An 18,568-nucleotide genomic window follows, 5' to 3' on the forward strand; every position below is an offset into this window, starting at 1 on the left:
GTCGTTCGATTACTACCATCTGTCAATGATATTTGACGATTTCCAGAACATCCCATTTCAATATAATTCACATGGTTTTAAAAGATTCGAAACGTAAATACCGAAAAGAAATTCTCATGATTTTCGAATGATTTCCCATATTGTTTGCTACTTTTCGAAAGATTTTCAAAAAAAAAAAAAATTTCGTTGACTTTGAACAACATTTGTTAACGTTGAATTGGAGCTACAGTTTTGATTTATTGTATACCTAAATTTAAAAGCAAATTGAACTTTGTTGCAAACTCGCTGCGATGCCCAATTGTGCAATACAATTTGTTTCCACTGCGATAATTTAACAAACCTTACTGTTAAAATAAACGAATAAAAATTTAGCGAAGTCTATTTTAGTTTGCGGGGTTAAATCTCCTTAATTAAAGAGTCACATCACGTGTACTTAGGAAGGAATCTCAGGAAAAGATAGTTCCGAACTTTGCAACGTACTTACTGTATGAAGATTACAGAAACGCTTTCTAACCTTAGCAGTAACGAATAGGTACTAACAGTTTCCCGAATGGGTTCGTTGTATCTCTATGTCATCATATAGCGTTGTTACAACGAAAATGTTATCATGACACCAATTAGGTGATACGTCCGAACATTACCACACAATCATCTATTCAACGCCTACAGTATGTAAAAAAAAAAAAAATTCGATCGATCGTAACATAAAATACAATTTTCTTCTGAAGTATTCACACATTTTTGTTACAAACAAAGAATTTTTCGTGTGTCGGAAATATTTTTGTCGTCTTTGATCGCGCGATTCCTATTTGATTTTTTGAATCATTATGAAACGGGAAGGGGTTTCGGTGAGGGGTGAGGGGCCGGAGAGGGGGAGGGGGGGATGCACCGGAGAGGGCTTAACGATATTCGAGGGGCGTGTCGATGGGGCGTGTCGCAAGCTTGCGGGCGGAGCCTCCTAGCGAACCACCCCCTCGCCGAGCTTTTCCGAATTTCCACCTCTCTCTCTCTCTCTCTCTCTCTCTCTCTCTCTCTCTCTCTCTCCACCTCCTTACCCTTCCCCCTTTTTATCATCTCGAGAATTTCCAGAGGCGTTAGGAGCGTCGCGACACGGGGAAAGCACGCAGACCCATTTCGCCGAGGGAGGGAAGGAAGAGCGCGCCGGGCCGGGCAACGTATGCCCAGAGCTAATTTGCCCAAGCTTACGGTAAAATTACGAGCCCCCGCACGATGCATCGGAACATCCTCATCTCCTCGAGGAAGCGGTTCTCGTCTTCTCCTCTCCCCGATGGAACCGTATCCTCCCCCCTCTCTCGCGCTCTCTCTCTCTCTCTCTGTTTTTACCCCCCCGTCTATCTCTCTGTAGCTATCTCTCTTGGGGGCTGCTGCTGCGGTTGCGAATGTGTTATCCAAACAGAAAGTACTCTGGAAGATGCCTCGATGTGTTCGAGAAAGTTCTAAACCTTCGGTGATAATAATGCCGAAATTCTTATCAAAGAAAGTCCCGCTGATTGGTTTCAGTATGAACAGATAATTGATGTTGAAATTTTGCGAGTTTCGGAAACTTTCGTTTTCACTTGCGAGCTGAATACTATTTGAAACTTATCGTGACGTAATCGAAGAAGCTATTCCTCCGTATACGTTAATGCACATTTTTAGTGGTTTGAAAGTTTCATAACTGCAATATAAGTTCCCTAAATTTTTTGAAATTTTCACACTGAATTTGTGATACTTGGTCTATATACTTGCTTTCGATAATTTTATCACCATTGTTAGCTCAACTACATAAAATGCTATGAAAAAAAAAGAATTTACAAAAATTATCAACGAGAACTCAGTTATCTCGATTTTTCATCTCAAATCGTTTTGAAATGGTGAAAAAAATCTAGTTCATTTGTCTGTTTTTCCTCTGTTGCGTAAATGACTTTGTTCAGGAGACTATTTTCTACAATCTCACTGACAATTCTCATTGTCATGTCAGTATCGCCAAGTATCATTTAATTAGTTTGATCTTGAGCAATAAATAACAACATTCGACCGGCTATTCAGAGAAAATTTTTTAATTTAGCTAGTTTGTAAAAAAAATAGTTTTCTCAAAATAATGAAACACTGTGAAATGAAAGCGAACGAATCCGCCATATTTTTTTACCGTATTCGAGCGATTTCGGATAAATAATCAAGTATCCAAGTTCTTGTTTGAAATTTGATTATTTCTTTCTCTTGCATCTTTAATTTGATAAATGCTGGAGGACAGGTCAGGTTTGATTAGGTTTGACCATGTATCATGGAAGAGAAATAAAAGAAAATTTAAAACATTTCGCTTGGCTGATATTGAACGTTTATTTATTTTTAAAATCCTTATTTTCATCCAGATACCTTTGGTATTTTTCATGTATCAAATATTTCACGTCGGAAATTTGTTGCATCGTGCTACGCAGACTCAAACATTTGCGAAAATGATTTGTCATACGCCTGAATTATCGACACGCTTGAAATTTATCAAGGATAAACGGTCAACCAATTAATTTCATAATCCAACATCCTCCAATCAGTCTGGATTGCATATGAAAATTAACAACAATATCTTCATCGCTACGAGGCAATGCTTAGCTGACTGTGATTTCGACGAACAGAGAAACTCTTAATCTATATCTATTGATAAAATCCATTTGATTTCACCGGCTGCCGTGCTAAGCCTTAATCTAATCTTGACCACTAAAGTGAAAACAATACAGCTTTCGGGGCTATACAATCTCTACTCTGACAGAAATTGAAATATCACCTGCGAAAATATTGTTTGTACGTCAAAACTGCAACCGAGTAAATAATTCGTTTTAATGCTATAAAGCATAAATGGTTTCAAAATTATTATGAAACAATTTCCATCAAATTATTTAACGATCATACCCGTGAAGAACAACGAATAACTGATGTATCCCTAGTAGAAACAGTTTTATTTTAATTTTGTTTTTGTCTTTTTCTATGAACCGGGAAACAGTTTCATTAGTAAAAACGACAGATATCTTGTGAACATCGGTAAATACATTTTAACATTCTCGATTTTTGATCATTATGATTTTCATACATTTGTTTTCAGCTTGAAGTAAAAATTTACCCGTAACTGACTCTTCGAAAGAACATAATATCTGAAACTTATGCGAGAGTGTTTCAGATCCCGTTCAGCGATGTTTAGAAAATGGGAATAGGATCCAAGATGTTCAGAGTGAAACCTGCGTTAATCTCGTTGAAACTCAATGCCCAATATTATATACTTATATGTATAAGTACATTACATAGACATCGCTAAACAATAATTAAATCGCGACGGTGTATAGATCGGATTTGTCCTCGCATAATCGTGTTTTTAGATATATATAATATACCGTATAATCTACATTAATATACACCAAGGGCACTGCTAGAAGTACAAGCCATGATTATAATACAGATATAATCGACTAATAATGATCCAATAAAGATTACCAGCTGAGGCGGCACTACACTGAACTTTATAACGCTTGAAAACGCTAAGAACGACACGTCCGTTTCTTTTGTAATTCATAATAACTGAACTATATGCTCCGCCTCTGAATCGAATTAAATTATAAGCTTCGTTATAATGATTACAGTTTTTTGAATTCAGCCATTACCCAATTATAATCAAAAAGTGCTTATTTTATAATCAATTCCTTCGCGTTAATTTTAATTTGTTAATTTGTTAATTCCTTTTATAGGATCGATGCATGAGAACAGGATTTAAGCTACCTTAACTACAGCAGTCCTTTTATATTCCGTAAATTAACTGACTATATAGTATATGAACTATTCCACCAAATCTTGTACGCAAATCCTGCCTCAATATTTTATATTTTTCTTTCACGAGTTCTTCACATTATTTAGGTATCAACAAAGAGATATCTCGAGTAAGGAAGATCTCTGACTTCAGTTAATAGGGATTTTCGTAATTATTAGAGTATGCGGATTTTCAAATTTGCGCTGCAGGAATTCCAGCACCATGATTGTTATAATACAGACGAGGTATGGGATGTACGTGAAGGTGCTCCCCATTTTCGAAATAAAAATATCGGGATGTGATCCCGAATGCGGAGTGTCTTGGAAGTGGGGCGCGTATGTTCCGAGACAAATTGAAAACCATTTGGCGAATCTCCTCAAGCCCTGTGAGTGTTAATAAATTCAGATTTACGACGGCTGCGGAGGGTCATCGAAGATGCATACATATCTTTACGTCGCGAGGTTATACGTATGCTATATACTTGTACATATATATATATATATATATATATATATATACATATACACGTATACACGCATATTCGATTCTCGGTAAATTCTCATTTATTGTCTATAGGCTATAACACAGAGGCTGCAGTAAAAATACCGAAACGTATGTATGCTTGTGATTTAACAGATACATCTGAGCACGCTTGCAATTTTATTGCACGTGTTTAAAAATTTACTCCAAATAGAAGAACGGAAGTAGCAAATTTTGTTTATTCCAGTCCGCGAAGTAGATAATTATAGGTATGTAGAGTTTAGAATTTGAAAATTTAATTCGACAGTATTGTGAAATTGTAAAAAGCACGTATATATGTTCTTGAATAATTATGTGAAATATGAAATGGGAATTATCCATACTTGTTAAGAATAAAATGTTTGAAACGGTAAATGCGAAATACCATTCGATGTCTTATTTCTCATTTCAGATGTACATGGAGTTCAAGTGAAACCTTTTCAAATAGGTACGTAATACCCACGGTTGGAAATCTACGCACGTATATATTTAACATAGAGACTGCTACCCCTTGTAAATCTATAGATGTTAGTATCACGCGAATCCGAATATCAATATCGAAGGTCTGCCTGAGTTTATTGCAGCAAGCATTGCCGGCTTCCCCTTTTCCTTATTCTAACTCGAAGGACCGAACGATCGTTTCAGTCAATTGTATACGAGTCTATCATACTCCTTCGTATTTTATACACCTGAATAAACGTGTGCTTTCGAACGGGTAAGCAAGAAAATAGGATGCACAACGATGTATTCACAATTCTTCGATCGAAATGCTGGGTTTTCCGATGTAGTCACGAGTATCAAATTCTCGTCACTTAACGTCCGATTTTCCAATCTGCCGGAAAGTAGAGCTAATTTTATTGTTTTATTCATTATTCAGTGGTATCAAAACAATTTTATTAGAATAAACATTTTCTCCGTGTTAAGCAACCGTGAAATTCACTAATTCGACTATATCGGAACTATAAGAAATTGTCTAAAAGCAATGAATGATGACGCGCAAGGAAATTAATTTCACCTTTCAAGATGACGGTTGAAAATTATTATTATCAAGCGAAAAATATTCTACGTTTCTTGTCAAACCATTAAAATCTGTAGATTTCATAAACTTAAAAAATCGTAAATGAATCGCCTTTCGAAAAAATAATCTGTACAAAATGTAAGAACGTTTTAAAGCTGAGACAGTGACGTATAAAAGCACACGAATTAATCGATATGATCAGGCATGCAAAATATTGGTCAATTAGTTGTCATTAAATTTGAATTTCTCACAAAACGAATCAGATGCATTTGATATTACTTTTCTTCTTTGTTGTTTTTTTCGTTGCTTACTTTATTTTTTATTTTTTTTTTCACAATCTAAAACCAGTATTCGTGGATGAAATATCGTCGGAGATATGTAATTTCTAAAATGGTTTAAAAAAGGAGGATAACATTTCCTTCGAGATCATATAAAACGTCACGCGTACAACACGTTCGTCTTTTACGCATAAAGCGTGTATACAGAACAGCGCGACGGAAACCGCTGCAATTGTCTAATTCTCGACAACGTATGCACGTGAGGGGTGGATGAGGGTGGAGCTTTGCATCCGTGAGTCGTGGGCCAAAGTAAATTTTAATACGTTGTTGAAGCTCCGTCAGAACCGGGGTACCTGATATACTCGTACATACGTGTATGTACTCGGGGACAGAGAGACGGTAACACCAGCATGAGCTCCCGGCTTGTTCCAACTCCGTCGAACTGGGAAAGCGCTCCGTATAATCCTCGAGCCTTTGAGGAAGAGATAGACAGATAGATGGATATATAGAGAGAGAGAGGGTGGGCGGGAGGGAGGAAGCTGAAGAGGGAATTATCTGCACATTTGACGACGTGCACGGGGACACGTGTGTTCTCCTTTACAAACTCGGTCTGCAAGTTAGGGGGGGAGGGCTCAAAGGCAAATTTCAGGTTTTGAAATTTGGATTAGAACCCCCGCGTGCTGCAGGTCGGTGCTCGGGACGAGACGGACGCTGCGTCAAGCTGCTTAGATCATCGCTGTGTGAGAGTTGCAGCCTTTGGAGACGACTACGTTACGCATAATCTCTGACCGGCTACACTCGTAATATAATTATGTAATATCGCGTTACGTCCTGTGTCGTCTCCCAGGGAAAGCCCTCGTAATAATTTAATACTGATGAAACGATAAACTGATGTTGAGGATTTATTGAAATAAAAAGAAATATATATATATATATATATATATATATATATAGTAAAGTAAATATATTACAGATTTAATGTCGGGGTGACTAGAAAATTTAGTATTGACACGCAATTCAGAATTCATCGCACTAAATATAAATGTTAACTTGTAGCGCGATTACTTGTAAAATGAAATTCAAAATACGTGGTTAAGTATTTAAACGCCTGTTATTATCTCGAGCTGTGAACAAAAACTGTTAATTTACACACTCTAGTTTTTGTAATCGTAATCTAAATTACGATTTGATTAGGGTTAACAACATCCGGCTTGTGCGAACACGTCATTTCGTAACTGGTAATACGATGATTGTACAGTCGGAAGTTTGAAAAGATTCGATTGAAAATGTGAACTGCTTTATAAGATACAAATCTTGCGCTAATCTAGAGAAGACTATTTGATATAAATTTTTCGCAATTTTTTGCTCTCCTACTCTTAAGCATCAATCTTGAATTACTGATAAATCGAAATTGTCACACTTAGTATGTTTAAAAATGAAAAAAGAAACGAAAATTGTTAATAAGACTGAAATAAATCTGAAAATTGCTTTCGCTCCGTTTATCGATTATAGTCTCTGCAATCAGTATTTCTGTATTAAGTGATTATCAAATCAAAATTTTTCACTCACTGACTTGAACCAGCTACTAATTACTAATGTACGTGTAAAGTCGATGCAAGATAACACTTTCTTCGGAGCATTAATGATTGAGACGTGAATTTCAGCTATAATAACGCATCCGATTTCGCGGGAAAAAATTTTGTTCGCTATCAAGACTTCATGCTAACATATTTAACTTTTTTAAAGTATCCGTCGTATATACGTATGAACATACGATCAAGATATATTTGCCTATCACATAAGTGAAAATAAAATCGCACCGGAAGTTTTCTGTAAAATTCTCTACTGAACGCCACCAGATAGTCGACTGAAGCTACAATTTTATATTCTTATATGTTCGGAATCTAGTTTCGGTTGCCTATTTGCTGACTTGGTGTGATGAGTTTTCCAGAAAACTCCTCGTATGAAGTGTTATGAGAATGGGTTTTTTTTTTTTTTAAATGGTAAAAAAATATCGTATATTCGTTACTACGATCGAGAACTTCAACCGAGACGAATATTTGTTACATTCGTATCATTGCATCATAAAACAATATAAGTACGTCGTTTACCAAATGAAATATACAGTATAAGAGTATAAAAAACATTTCAATGCAGCATGTCACTGATTCACTGCTGTAAAAGAAAATGGGTGCGTGTACTTATGTACGCGCGTGAGAAGTTATACTTCTTTGGCATCATTAAATAATAAATATTCAACATTGATAATTTAATAATATTTAGTATTAATTATATTAAATAATGATATTTTAATTTATATCAATAAATAATACATACGGATAACTAACCTCAATTATATTGGAGCACTTGAAAAAGTATTTTAGCACAATTTTTTCACTAATATTCACAAATTCGCAGTTGTATGAAAATAAAACACGTGTTGTGACTGTAAAAACTAAAACCATGTGGATAAATATTATAAATAAATATGAAAACAGTGATCAGAGGCGACAAGCGTACTAACATTAGCTTTTTTCGAGACTTAATGAATTCGGTTGAGTGGGCAACTTCATCCTGTTAATTTTGTGTTACAGTGATGCGCGCGCATCTTGAAATTTCACTCTCGAATTCGGTTGAGTGGGCAACTTCATCCTGTTAATTTTGTGTTACAGTGATGCGCGCGCATCTTGAAATTTCACTCTCATCAGTTTTTCATAACGCGCCTAAAGAAGTATAACTTCAAAAACCATGTTTGCTCAAAATTGTGAATATAAAAACGGCCACAAACACGTTTTTACCAAATGCCCACAACTCGATTATCAGCCGGTCGATCCCGCGGTATCTCCTCGAAGCCTGACGCACCGCAACCCACACGACGTACTCGCGTAGGACATCGTAAAGTCGGGGGTTAAATTGCTAGAGGCACGCGCCTCGAGAGAAGGGGAAATGCGTGGATTTTACTACATGGGGCGGAAAAGCGCGGACGTCCCGAAGCCGCGCTCCTCGATCATGACGCGGGTTGCTACCAGGGTGAAAAGGGGGGCGTGAAGGGAAGGGGACTAGTCGGGGGATAGGGGGAATGGGAGGGAGAGGATTCGAGAAGCTAAGTGGCGAGGCACGGCAGAGAAGCAAGGGTTAACTCAATAGAGCCGTAAGTCAATTACTTATCGCGAACACCCTGATATACATTGTGGATACCTACGTTCAGCCGTCGAGGCGTATAGACGTCGCGACGCGATTCGACGCCGCGCCTTCAGATACCCGCGACTCGAATGGGAGACCCCCTTGTGGAGAGCGTGAGAGGGAGAGGGAGAGGGAGAGAGAGAGAGATAGATAGAGAGACGCAGTTGCGAGAATATCTTTGATGGACGCTTCTCAAGAAAATTCAGTTAGTTAGCTTTGTGTCCTGCAAAGAGCGACGCCACCTCCCCCCCCCCCCCCCCCCCGCCCTTCCGGGCTGTCTGCGTCCCCGACTCAATTAAGTTTCCGTTATTAATTAACATCTAATATAGCCTACTCAATTTGTCGCCTGTGTATGTTCTACGCGTATGCGTGCAATCATAACTACATCTGTGTCTCGGTGTATCCTCGTACCATGAAAAAAATGTTCCGTACAACTACGCGAAGTAACAAGCGTTGCGGAAGAGTTGCAACAACCTTTAAAAGCTTCGTTCCCCGTCAGTTCTATTAGAATCTAGATACATTATTGAAACCCCCGGGCACGGTGAGGAAGGACTTAAGGGAACGATGATGCTCTAGGTGTACGCCAAAGGGTTTAAGAAAGGTTTACTTACGGCGAAAAGTATTTGAATTCATTGCAAGGCATTATTGTCTAGCCGGCTGCACGTCAAGTTTTATAAACTTATTTAATTCACGTGCATTCATTTGAAGTCATTGAAGATTTCTATGTCCTGTAATATCACGGATAGTTTAATAAAGTCAAGCGGCACAGGTCAATCAACGCGAATGCAAGACAGGGAAACTGGTGTGAACTGACTCGATGTCATTTGAAGTTATTTCAATTCACGTAAAGTAGTAAATTTGGCAGAGGCAGCTGAAATCATTTGAGCATATTTGAGGCCAGTTGAATGAAGTAAAAGTCACATCAGGTTACTTAAGGTCGTACGAGACTCATTTACGTTATTCGAATGCATGTCATCGAAGTCATATTAAGTATCTTCAAATCTGTCGCGTCGTGTGAATTAATGTAAGGTCGTAGAAGTTTTAAAATTATTTAAAGTCGTTTCAAGACATTTCGAGTCATCCAACACCATACAAGGTGACTTAAAATGACTTGATCTAAGGTGATGATGTCATTTGAAATCGGTTACATTTTCAAGTCGCTCGAAGTGTTGCAGTCTCACAGTTATGCGTGCTGCACCTTACACCACCTAACCCTTAAGTGAAGGCAAAACTCTCACCACCTTAACCGAGCTGGGTATTATTATAATTTGAAAGATAATGTCTGCCGTCTTCCGCACCATATATTAGGATGCAGCATTTAATACCGTGTACCAAGCCTTCCGCAACTTCCGCAGGTGGTGTTTTAGCCCGCGCGGGTTCGTAGGTATAAATGGCGTGTATAATACAGTATATCACGCTGAGAAAACTTCGAGCATAGATAACCTACTTGAAGAGTTAGCCCGCGTACATGCAAATTTCTGAATTATTATGCCATCCCCCACACAAATATATACGTGTATATTATCTCCAACGTCGGGGAATTACGCTACTGCAATGTATTTCACAGGTAGTTATACCGTAGTCCGTATGCATCTTATAAATTTTCCTTAGTACCTCCGAGTACGCCTTTCGAGTCGGCGTAAATACCGAATCGCTTATCCGTTTCTAATTCCTGCACTGTTGTCACCACTTTTTCAAACTTGCCTTACCGAATCGCAGCTGAATGCGATTTCTTTGTAAAAGCACATTCACTCGTGATGAACCGGAACTTTGGTGCTCAGGAAAAAAGTAGCGTTCGATTTATTTGATGATTGCAGTCGACTTGATAGTTTTATGACCGTTTGTAGATGGAAAGTTGGAATCATCATCGATCTCTTGCCCGCAAATGGCAACTCCGAGTGAACATCGAATGCCGAAGATGAAAGGATGTATAGGCATAAGTCAGGTCTCCTGTTCTATCTTGTTAGTCCTGCATCGATGGAAGTCTTGGACCCTACCGGCTCTCAAAGTCCAGACAGAACCGTCGAAGCTTGGTTACCCAGAAGCTGGCTTACCGTTAGTTCGCCTCAGAGTGGTCATTACGACGGCCACTGTGCATCCAACGGTCTTTCGAAATTTCATCCGAGTAAGACGGATTCTAGAATCAGCACAGTGTAACCGTGTTGCCGCAACTTTCCCAATTAGAGGGACTCACCTGCTGAGCTGCGACCCTTCGGGTGCCTGATTATTGCCGCCCTTCTGGCTGACCACCGTTTATCGGCTGGGCAGTTAGAGAGCTTCCAATCCACGTGGTGTTGTGGTCGTGGTGCGTTTTTTTCCAGTTTTGAGGCAGTTTGGTTGATTGCAATTGTTCTGGTGACTTCTTTTGCTGATTGTCTGTGCTCACCACGTCTTTCGCATTTCAGCATGCAGTTCAGTGAAGATGAAAAACATTTCTACCCTAAGCCATTGCATTCTATACCAGGTTATTTCGTTAAAATGTCATGTACGCAATTCAACGCCGGATAAATCCGCGTTCGTTTATGCAATTCAGGGTGCATCCGACCGATATCAGCCTGCACACAGGCAACTGAGGATACATTGTACCGAATGTCGATTCGTAAAATGTATCCTGAATTGCATATGTTCAGGCGGCTTTCGGCAAAGTGTACTCCGAATTGCATAAATTTATGCGGAAGTACTTTATAAATTGTGCAGTCGACACTATAAATTAGGCATTGAGAAACAGATCACAGGGTTTCTAGCGTAAGGCGGGTTGGTATCGATTAGGGGCTGTCGAAAAATTTGAACCACGAGGGTCGGGTCGAGGGGATGCGGGTGCGTTCCGAGACACGTTTAAAGAATTAAGTCTTGGTAATACGAAAGAAGATTCTCGGAGCCGAGGTCTGAAAGCGAAGCATTGTCTGCATCGTAAGCCTGGCATTCAGTAGCCTCCTGGCTTCGCGTATAAATTGCGATGGAGAACCGGCGAAGGCCGGGCGAAGGGTTGGGCGCGGCGGGGTAGGTTCTACGGGTCAGGGGTAATGGGGCGCGGAGAGGGACGGAGAAATAAGAAATTAAGAGAGAGTCTTAGAGAGAATAAAGCTAAGAATTAAGACGGGAGCGAAGAGAAGTAGAATGGAATGAGCCGCGGGGCTTAAGGACCCTGGATTGTTACTCGCGGGTCATTTAACAAAACAATTTCGAGTTAACCCCATCTTTTACTTTTCTTCATTTTTTATTTCCCCTTTTGTTTTGTGTACTTTGTTTTTTGCCTCTATGACGTTTACTTGTCATTGCACCAACTCGGGTTACACATCAGCCGTAATCGATTCAGTCATTTCTTCATTTCTGACATTGCGAATAGGTACAAAAATATGTCATCTTCGTCGCAAACCGTCTTATTAAGATATTTATTGAACAAAATCATCCGACGTATTCAATCGGTAGAAAAAAAAAAATTCGAAACAATGCAAGTAACAAAGTATCCGGGTCGAAACGTCAACTAAAAATACGTTTACCTAATTGACCGATCACCAAGATTCTATAATAGATTACATACGAGGTCGAGAATTCTTATTCATCAGATTGTTCATTAATACATTTTAAATTCATTTCAGGGTACGTTTCCAGTATTCGGTAGTCGACGAAATAATTACGTTACTCACTGCGTTGTATTTTCAAACGCACTTTATAACCGATTAGCCATTGCGTGCAAGATAATTGATTTACTTGCACACTTTTTTTTCATCGCAAGCACTGTTTTTTTTTAAATTTGGTTTTGGTTTTTGTTTTGTTCAAGAATGAAAGAAAAATTAAGAAATAACAGGTTTTCTATTGATTACAAAAAATTCCTCGACTCCAGTAATTTTTCCGTAAATTTTACGTTCACGATCATGAAAAACAACGAATAATTATACAATTTTCACAAGGGTCGCTTAAAGTCGGTGTTATTGTACATAGTTATGTAATCTGACCTGATTCGAGATTCGTTTGGTTGGAAAACGGCGTTGGCAATTCGTGATTAACGGGATATTTTAATTGGAATAATATAATGATCGTAACTGGAGTGTTAAGAAAGCGATTGTGTAAGATATAATCCTTTGTTTTAACCGGGTCAGAAAATTGTGCGATGCATTTATAAGGTACATAATAAGTAAGCATATTACGAATGAACCTCCTCATAATTTGCGGCTGGATGATTATTTTTTTTTTTTCACCCTCACATTAGGTGCTTATTTCTCTTCTCACAAACGGCAAGGAAGACGGCTTGAATTGAGCTAAAAAGAGCAAAGAAATTCAATGCCCGTTTTGTGAACAGTCAATGCAAAAGAGATCGCGTCTTCGACGACGCGGGTATCTACAATATCAGGGGTGAGTATTCAGGCTTTTTCAGAGATAAATAAAAGTAAAGCGTAGAGCAAAGATAGGTGGTGCCGTGTACGAGGAAAGGGGCTGTCTTTCTCTCTTTTCGTCTTCCGTTCGATGCCCAAGAGACAAAATAAATATGAAATGTTTTTCATCGCACGGTTGTGCAGGGAACGTGTAATCCTCAAACGAGGTTCGACGGTTCTTCGAGGGATGGGAAAGATTTCTACCAATTATCGATACCGTTCCTTTTGATCTGCGTTCGCGAGCATCGTGTTGATTTTCAAAACTGTTACGGTGTACGTTTGCTTGTATGTGTCTCTAGGTATAATATACACAAATATATTTATAAGCATATGTATGCCGTTTTATTTGCAAGGCGAAATAAAATTATTGGTGTGCAAAAAAGGAATGAAAAAGAGGAAAAGACGATATCAAAGAAAATTCAAATAAATCGTGCTTCCTATTTTTTTTTTTTTTTTTTTGCCGGGAAAAATACGGCGCTTGTAGCTGACGTCTGGCCGATGCTTTCAACCCGTTTTGCTACTTCACTTTTATCCATTTGAGCAGAAAATTGTCGAACGACTGATCGGGGATATAAATAGATATGTCCATATGAATTAGGCTCCACGTGAATTATGCCAATATCATTTATACTATGATTTGATAGTTTTCAGAAACCGATAAACTATACGGTAACTTCTGAGCAGGTTTTATAGTAATCAGTATCCAAGCAACCGAATATGCTATATGTTGTTAAAAATGTTCCAGTCAAATAGGCAACATTCTATCAAATCTATCGAATCATTAATCTTTTAAAGTGGTGTTAGTAAAAAATGAGCACTCAGAAATCCTTTCAATTGAAGCAGGCGATAATTGTTCCGATACAAAGCACGACAAGTTTTGAAAATTAATGGACTTCAGTCATTTTTTCACGAGACATTACTATTTTACTATTCTAGATTTTCTCTTCCATTATTAATATTAGTTAGACAGAGTATGAACTAAGAAACTGATCACATCGTAGTTCATGATGCGATGTATAATTTCTCCGTGTCGAAAAAAAGCGGAGCGTTATTAGGTATAATTTATATGGGGCATTCCATACCAAACCGATCTCCGTATGACCCTCACCATCGGCGAATTTTTTTATTTTTTAGTATGGTGCAGAGTGTAAAACACACATTTTTTACCAGGGCTTAGAATTTTTGGACCACGGGTTTGATTTTTACTGATCCCAAAAACACGAAAACCCAATTTTCAAATGAATACCCCTGATCGATTAATATCAAATTTTTCTTATGAACTCATTGATAAAAAACAAAAATTTTGAGACCAAGATTGAAGTGGTTAAGCTCTTGATTTAGATGCTAGAAACGAAATAAGTAATTAAAACGTGATAAAAATCGAATTGAATACAAATTTATATTTTATTTCTTCTTTCTCACTTCTCTAACTTCCATCTTGATCTCAGAATTTTCGTTTTATAACAAGGAATTCATGAGAAAAATTTGAAGTCAATCGATTGGGGCTATTCATAAGAAAATTGGGCTTTCACCTTTTTGGAAGAGGTAAAAATCAAACCCGTGGTCCAAAAAATCTAAAACTCAACGAAGGATAATTTCTTATTTTTTTTCTTTACTTCACACCACACTTAGAAATAAATAAAATCGGCGATGGTGAGGGTAAGACGTAGGTCAGTTTGGCGTGGAACGCCTCATATACAAAGCGATATAAACAGCGTAGACAATTCATCAAGATCTCCGATTCATAAAAGAGTTGTAATCCGGGGTCGTCGGTGCTTTGCGATGAATTGAAGGGGCAGGTGGCAACGCTGGCATAACCTCGGCTCGCGATGGGGTGGTGAAATAGGGACCTCGGGGTTTCAAGAGGGGAACCATTGTCATGCTAAGTAACCGAACTTTGGAAGAAAAATTCTGTCATTTTTCGAGCTTCGAACTGGCATTTATACGCGCGTCGATTCCGCATTCAAAACTCGTCTTTTATATCACCAACTTTCGATTCACGGAGTTTGCATACTGCGAACGAGTACAAGCGAATACGCATTTAACGATTTACAAAAGGTGTTCTTTACAAATTTTAGCTCAACATTGTAATGCCTGTAATTAAAATACAAACCTAAAAATATTTGGCGATACTGCACATTTCGATAGAAGGAAGGAAAATTGAAATCCTAGTTCGGATTGTGCATGAAAATCCATGAATGGTAACTTAATTCTAAGTTATTCACAACCCGCAAAATTCATCCGAATAGTTTTGCGCTCATTCTGTGTGAGCTGGGTAATCGGACCTTCCACTCCGCGACCAGCCGCGTCCGAAGATAGATTAATTCCATTATGACTGTTAGTCCACCACTCGAGGATCCCCCGTAAATCAAACACCCTTCAAATAATTAACAGTTATTTTAACTGCCCAACCTGCAGCCGAACGTGTATACGATACATGCATCGCAATCGATGCGTCGATCGGAAACAGAGAAATTTACAACTTCTGATAAGCAAAGTCGACCTGACTAATGCAAATTGTATATTTTCAGCATCAAACTATCAGAAATTCGAACAAATAAATGAAAATAGGCACGATCGTAACTCGATGAATGAAATATTTTTATACCACGTAAATTTCGTAGGTGAAATAATTCCATGACGTTAAAATTTAGCGGATAAACATCATACCTCTTAATTTAATTTCTGTACTTTTTTAATTAACAGAGATATTTTTATGACCCTTTCGTTGTTTTCTTTGAGTAAATCGTCAATAAAATCAAGATTGTTCAGATATGACGAGTGAATTCTTATTATTCTGCAATAATCTGCCTCATTACCAGGTGTTCTGATGCGTGCAATATAATATTTTATCACAAAATATTGATTCCAGTGAATTAACTGGAGAATATGATATATTGTTTAGCTTTTGTGGGCGTGAATAAATTACGAGATTTGAATCTCACTATGGACGATTGTATCAAATTTCTGGTCCTCCGTAAACAAGTGCACGCATCTATATTTGTGTAATTAGCTGACTACCATTAAAATGATTTCAGCGTTATTCTCCGTTCTATGATGATAAAACTCAGGGTTATTGGAGAGCTAATGATTTACTCAATTTGAGTCTCGAAGTTTTCCAAATATTGATAACTATTGCATCAATAGAATAATTATTAATTTGAAATCCCTGAATTTTCGAAATCTCGATTGATTTGTATCTAACAGAAATATTCGTTTCAAAACATCAGGCAACCGCGATCTCGTCAGAGCCGTGTTATAATTAATTAATTACGCGTAAGAGAAATCGTATTGCAATTCCACGACTCGCTGTATTCGTTTCAATTTGTTCGCGGCTCCGGTACGATTTTAGTCCATTAATTAAGTTCGAGTCAGAGTTGCCAACGAAAAGGACATTCGGCTTGGAATACTCGCCCCGAGGGCATGAGATTGGCAATTAGGTAGGCGGTAGCAAATGTAGATGGAGGTGGGATGTATTCCTACCTTTTTGGAGATAAAAAAAAGAAAAAAAAAAAGAAACGAACATAATATATAAAAAGTGTTGTATCTACTAATAAAAGCGGTCTTACTTTTAAAAGCAACCGCTGCTACCGTTGCCGGTAAAATAGGGGGGGATTAGTTCGTACCCAGGAGCACGGAGGCTTAAGCATTGATGAGGTTTTTAAATGGGTTCTTCTTTGACGGCGACGAGTCGAGGAGGGGTAGGCAAAAGAAGAAGAAAATGGGAAGGGAAGTGGCAGACTATACTCGCCGTAGTCCGGGGCAGGAGCGGGGGAGAAGAAAGAGGAGGAGGGGGGGGGGGGGGGGGGGGCGGATATTTACCGGGAGATTAAAAAATCGAGGGAAAAATTAAGTGTTACGGGGGCACGAGCGACCCCCGCCCCCCTCCCCCCCGCCCGCCCCTACCTCCCAGACTTAATTCCATGTAATCCTCGCTAAGATTTCCCCCAGCGTCGCGACGCCCTCTGCATGCCTGCTGCATCGCGACCCCGTTACGGTGGAAACTCGAGGGCAGTTGTGATCGAGAATCTGCAATCGATTCCACTTACGCGATGAAATTTTTATCGTTGCAATAACGGTTCGAATTTTGTTAAAATTGAAACAAAAATTTTTGCATTAGTAACTATCGGATGTGATCGTATCATCAATTTATTGCTGCACCAAAATCAAAAAGAATAGTAACATACGATAGGTTTTCTCGTTAGAGTTGAAGAAATTCATTTTATATTGTATCCGTGAGTATATTTCGAACGGTTGGAATAATATAATGAGAAAACTTCGTTCCAGTCTTTCCAGTAATCAGAAAACTGTTATCTTAGTACTCTACCATCGAATTGAATAGAACTCGGAGTTGTTATAGATATTTTGAAATGATTCGAGCGGATAAAGACAAATTAAACGATGCTGGCATATTTTGTTGCAAAAAAATAGTTGAAACTTCTTCCAGCTATTGCACTGCTATGACAGTTCAACTGACCGAGATTTCGCTCGCAGCCTCGACTCCGATACAACAATTTCCACCGATTTACCGTCATCCAAAGGAGAGGGCGATGCTGGCAAATAGTGCGCAGTAAACTGCAAGCGGGCTCCCGGACGGTCGGAGAGCTTAATTGTAAAATAATTAAATAAACTTACGGGTTGATTACTCGAGGTCAAGTCGATGTGTGGGCGATACAAATATTTAGAGGCTGGACTGGCCGCTGATGTTATTAGCAAATTAGCTAACATCAAAGAAAAGCTTCGCGCCGGTCACTCACTCCGCTAATGGAAAGCTCTCCTCTCGTCCAACGCCGACCTGACCGTCCCTCCTTGCGCCCTCCTCACGTCCTATTCCAGTCCTTCCCATCCTCCCACGGTGCATCCAAATACTTTGATATCTCGTACGCGGGGCGAAGCATTTTGCCACCCCACTGCCTGAGAGCCACAATTTTATAGAGTTAATGCGGGGGCAAAATATCAGTATTTATTCAGTCAGTTGGTCCAAGGGAACCGGTCACTTGTGATTTGGAAAGAATGTGCAATAATAAGTCATTCCAATTGACTTGCAACTTTTCTGGATCAATTTAATAAATGCACTCGAGTCAACTTATAATACATTAAGAGTTAATAATTGATTATTTGGGACATTACCAGACATTCGTGGCGCTCTGCCTGCGATCTTGTTTTCGACTGAACTCGACTCTGTACAGATAAACACTCTTGATTCTCACACACTCACTCGGTATTAGGATACATACGTGTAGGTCGGATTCTGTTTACTCAATGTCAGTATACAATACACAGTATAGATATATGTGTGTACAATATAAATGTATAGTACATACATCAGCAAATCTGACCAATCAGACGAAGTCTTTTTCAAAGCTAGCTTACCACTCAATGGAGTAAATTAATATGTTTAATA

General features: G+C 38.7%; 1 protein-coding gene across 1 annotated transcript in view; it reads right to left on the bottom strand.

The window, feature by feature from the left end:
• The window catches only part of LOC107221901 (homeobox protein dve-1), a 79,387-nt gene extending 61,061 nt beyond the window's left edge, over positions 1–18,326 (bottom strand). Inside the window, exons 1-2 of the mRNA XM_046737251.1 lie at positions 18,295–18,326; positions 17,800–18,078 (exon numbers count right to left, since the gene is read on the bottom strand). Coding sequence (XP_046593207.1) covers positions 17,800–17,892 — 93 coding nt within the window. The 5' untranslated portion in view covers positions 17,893–18,078; positions 18,295–18,326. The remainder of the gene's footprint in view (positions 1–17,799; positions 18,079–18,294) is intronic.
• Between the last annotated feature and the right edge of the window lie 242 nt (positions 18,327–18,568).

The sequence above is a fragment of the Neodiprion lecontei genome, chromosome 4 (assembly GCF_021901455.1).
Source record: "Neodiprion lecontei isolate iyNeoLeco1 chromosome 4, iyNeoLeco1.1, whole genome shotgun sequence".
Lineage (NCBI taxonomy): Eukaryota > Metazoa > Arthropoda > Insecta > Hymenoptera > Diprionidae > Neodiprion > Neodiprion lecontei.